Source organism: Formica exsecta, unplaced genomic scaffold (assembly GCF_003651465.1).
Source record: "Formica exsecta isolate Colony F162 unplaced genomic scaffold, ASM365146v1 scaffold314, whole genome shotgun sequence".
Lineage (NCBI taxonomy): Eukaryota > Metazoa > Arthropoda > Insecta > Hymenoptera > Formicidae > Formica > Formica exsecta.
In genome coordinates this window covers 562,594-567,433 of record NW_021850397.1, presented here as the reverse complement: position 1 = coordinate 567,433, position 4,840 = coordinate 562,594, and the positions used below count along the sequence as shown (strand labels likewise).

Below are 4,840 nucleotides of genomic sequence, written 5' to 3'. Positions count from 1 at the left end.
CTTCCGATTGAAACTATTAAACATATAATCACATCAAAATTGTCATCTTCAGATTTATCCTGAATCTCGTATAACAGAACTGTATGTAGTTCAGATCCAACAAGAATCTCTACGTTTGGACACCCATTCTATTATGGAGCCTCTTACATCAACGATCAACAAACCTTCTGAAATTAATTCACTTTTCTCTTTTTCCTATTATATCAAGGGTGAGTAAACATAATTAATTTTATTATCTATAATATTCATAAAGATAAATGTCGTGAAAAAAAACGCTAACTAGTTTGTCTTCTCCTTTATTATTATATAATAATTTTGTTGCAAAAAATGGAGAAAAAATCTATAATATATATATAAACATATACTGATGCGTAAAATTGAAAAAAAATTGTTTTTCTTAAAATAGCTAATGTTTTTACAAAACTATATAAATGTTTAAATATATTTAATTTAAATGTATTTAAACACACACAAATAATCAAACATTTTATATGATGTGATTTTTTGTAGCACCTAGTATATTGCGCATGTTACGGCATATTCTTACCGATGATGTGTTTTATGAGGGTCTGGAGATATTTTTTAAAAAACAGTGAGTAATACAATAATTGCGTATTATAGAAATAAATATGAAATTAAAATAATATCAAGAACTATACTATTTCTATCTTATAATATATTACACTCTCCTTTTTTTTCTACTGTCCTTTGGTTTCGCTATTATGTCTCTCTACTCTTATCGGACAACTGCTTCTATTTTCGTTATTCTAGCTTTTACTTTAAATCTCTCCCTCAAAACTTTTCTAATCATTATAATTTTTGTTCTATTAAAATCTATTTTTTTTCTTGTAATCCCATTTTTTTCTGTATTAATTTTTTTAAATTGTGTCTTCTGCTCTTTTTTATTTTTGATATCTACATTGTGTTTTTTATTATGTATATACGTTTTCTCTATTCTTCTTTATCTATATCCTATCTATATTCTTTTATGTAACTCATTTACTTTTTGCATTTTCTCTTCACTCTGACATTCTATTTCAAGGCATATTTTTTTTATCTTATATTATTTTTATTATATTTTTATAATTAATTTTAAATTATTATACGTACAAAATAATACTTTTTGCATTTTCTCTTCACTCTGACATTCTATTTCAAGGCATATTTTTTTTATCTTATATTATTTTTATTATATTTTTATAATTTATTTTAAATTATTATACGTACAAAATAATATATATATATATATATATATATTAATTTGATAAAATGTGTCAAAATACTAACTATAAAATTAAGCAAAACTAGAGACGGAATGTATCAATGCACGTATATTAAATAATAATTCTTTGATGCAAAATCTGTTATATGCATGTTTAATACCAGAAATGTAAAGTTTCGAAAACTTAGTTAGCTTATTATTAGATCAACAACTTTGGATGATTTCTGGGACGCTATGCAAACTATCTACGATGTAATAAAAATACCTAATATGGAAAAATTTAATATAAAAGAAAAACTGGATTCTTGGACACGGCAAAAACATTATCCTGTATTGAAAGTTAGAGAACATGATAGTCTTTATTTGAATATATCAGTAGCAAATATCGACAGCTTAGAATTGAATATGAACTGGTGGATACCTTTAACTATAGTTAGAGAAACGGATTTGGATTTTATATCTCAGTGGCAGACGATCCCACGTCACGAACGGTGGATAACTCTCTTGGGTAATACTAAATTGTTTCTTCCTCGCCAATTGAACGAATGGATAATAGTTAATTTACAACAAACGGGTAAATATTGTTGATTTTATGATTAAATGTGTTTATTACATATAATTAAGATTTTATTTTACTTTTAAATTTTTGTGTTCGGATATTCGCATTTTTAAAGTATAAAATTTTAAGATTTCTTACATAATGAATAAACATAATTATGTGTAATAAAATACATAACATGGTAAATCTTGCGAAAAGATAACACCTCACCGATCACTTTTTGATTTTCATACATATTATAATAGATAGAATTCTGAATCATATGCATTTTAAATCACGTTGCAGACTTTTCTGCTTTACTTCTGAGATAAAACTCATATCTGTATATAAACATCCAAATTCACTCACCATCTCTGCACGTTTACTCTATGAAAATTATATCAACCATTAAGAGATATCACAAAGTTTCATAAACAAATTTTTAAATCAAATTTTTTGGCTACTTAATTTAAATTCTTTAATAATGTATATACACATGCAACTTTTTTATAAAGAAATAGTAGTTTTGCGGAAAATCTTTACATTATGCTATTACGTATTTTCAAGCGCAATACAATTATGCAAAAACTATGCGAAAGCAATTTAGGTTTTTAGATTAGACTACAGTTTTACATTAAAAATCTATAAAAAATGCGCTTTATATAAATGTAACACGTGATCAAAATTATATTGTACAGTGTAGTCTAGTCATTAATGTAATTTAGTAATTAATTAAACATAACCAAAATTATGTTTTTATTCAAGATTTTTTGCGCAGCTAAATCTCATAAAACTCTCAATTATTAATATAATACAAATATTGCAAATCATATAATTATGGTAAATAATACAATTTGCATTCTTGTTTATAAAAGGCGCAATTTTTTTATACATTTTTTCTGTGCTTTCAACATAAAGAAAAAAAAAGATACAGATATATAAAGATATATCTTGATAAATCTCTCTCTCTCTCTCTCCCCTCCCCCCTCTCTCTCTCTCTCCCCCTCTCTTTCTAAACACCCAAAAATTTAATTATCAATAAAATTTAATGTATTATATAATTTATGACAGGATATTATCGTGTTAATTATGAATCTGGCAATTGGTTAAAGATTGCGAAATACTTGAATAATATTACGCTATATAAGAACATACATATTCTCAATCGTGCTCAAATTATTGATGACGCATATTACTTCGTGATGAACGGCCAACTTGAATCGTCCATATTTTTTGAACTCATAAAATATTTATCGCATGAGAAAGATTATGTGGCATGGTATCCTATGTTTAAAGCTCTTGAAGACATGTCAACTATTTTACCATTTCCAGGCGAAAAAATCGATAAACTCAAGGTAAATAACAATATATTCTCAATAACTCTTTTTTCGTTAATAAAAACATATTACATATTTGTACACACTCACACTCATTCACCCACTTACTCACCCACACTCATGCACACACATCTGCGCAGGCGTGCACTCGTGTCTGTGTATACCTAAACAATATTTAATATTATGCTTCTTCGTAAACTCATTTATCCAAAAAATAAAAAATTTAAAGAAGGAAGAGCTTTTTCAGCTCTTTAGTTCTCCTTCAGTCTTCATTTTTCTACTTCGATTATTAATTATCGTATACCGAAATGTCTATATATACATATATACATATATATCAGTATAAAATTTATATTATTTAATAATTTTTAGACAAATTTATTGAACAATTTATTTAAACTTCTTCTGGAAATAAAATACGATGAAACATCTCAAGACGACGACCTTACAAAATGTTTAAGGCATGAAGCCGCTAAATGGATATGTCTTCTCGGTGATAACGAATGCTGGATGATAGCCAATTCTAAATTGAAAAAATATCTCACGAATTCTACAGAAACTAAGTACTTTTTCTTACAATTGTGGTTCTAACTACATTTTTCTTATATCTTTTGCGACGCCTTTAATTAATTAATTAAAATATATGACATGAGAATACGAGATACAAAATTATAAATTTTTATAACATATTTTTAATTTTTTTTTTTTTCTAAAGTCGTAGACTTTTTCAAGGGTGGAAAGACTGGATGTATTGTAATGGTTTAATAGCATCTAATAGTCTGACTTGGGACACAGTATGGCAAACATATACATGGAAACCTGATAGGAAACTATTACAATTTCTCAGTTGTTCGGCAAATGTTTTCACTATTAAATATAAAATGCTAGGAAAAGTACCAATAAATCGTTATGATCAAATTCAAGTCATAGATCATCTTTATTATTTTCATAATATTATTGAAATGCATGCAAGGCGTGATGAAGTGCTTAATTACATATTAACGAAATTTGCGGATGTAAAACCCAAGTAATTTTTACATAAATATATACCATTCATAATATATCATAAAAAAGTTTGTCATATATATTATAACTTTTTGTTTCGTTTGTATAGACAATTCAATACGATTGCAGTATTAATTGATCTTATTAACCACGTATATTCTGAGGAACAACTTGAAATGGTAAATTTTGTGCATCCAAATATCATACTGACTCTTATATCGATTTCTCATTTTATTAAACTTATATATTTATAAATATTTTACATATTTTATTTTTATTACAATTATCTTGTTCCAATTATACCAAAAGTAAAAAAATTTATGTTATGTCTACGATTCTTATATTGTAAAATTAAATTATTTATTTTTAATAGCATATATCGAAATAATGTGTTTCAGATAAAAGAATTCGTGGATAAAATTCTACTTAGAAACAAAATAACAGTTATTCTTGAGTATGACATTATTACACAGGATGAGGTAAATGCTATGGACAGATGAGAGAAAACTATTATATTTATTAAATTTCTTATTGTTAAACTTATTTATATTTTTTTATATACAGGGTGAGGCATTTATAGTGACGCGGGCATATTTTTCGGAAACGAAGTGAGATGTCAAAAAATATTTCAGACAAAAGTTGCATGGTTTTGAGGGGGCCACATGATAAAAATATGGACTTGACCTTAAGTGGTCTTTTCAAGGTGAGGTCAATGTGGTCGATGTTTTCATAAATGGA

General features: G+C 26.3%; 1 protein-coding gene across 1 annotated transcript in view; it reads left to right on the top strand.

Annotated features, from left to right (window-relative positions):
* LOC115237936 (aminopeptidase N-like) overlaps positions 1-4,840 on the top strand; it is a 13,226-nt gene that overhangs the window by 5,077 nt on the left and 3,309 nt on the right. Inside the window, exons 5-12 of the mRNA XM_029811335.1 lie at positions 53-209; positions 511-592; positions 1,426-1,796; positions 2,832-3,115; positions 3,470-3,660; positions 3,813-4,124; positions 4,212-4,281; positions 4,501-4,581. Of these exons, the coding sequence (XP_029667195.1) occupies positions 53-209; positions 511-592; positions 1,426-1,796; positions 2,832-3,115; positions 3,470-3,660; positions 3,813-4,124; positions 4,212-4,281; positions 4,501-4,581 (1,548 nt within the window). The remainder of the gene's footprint in view (positions 1-52; positions 210-510; positions 593-1,425; positions 1,797-2,831; positions 3,116-3,469; positions 3,661-3,812; positions 4,125-4,211; positions 4,282-4,500; positions 4,582-4,840) is intronic.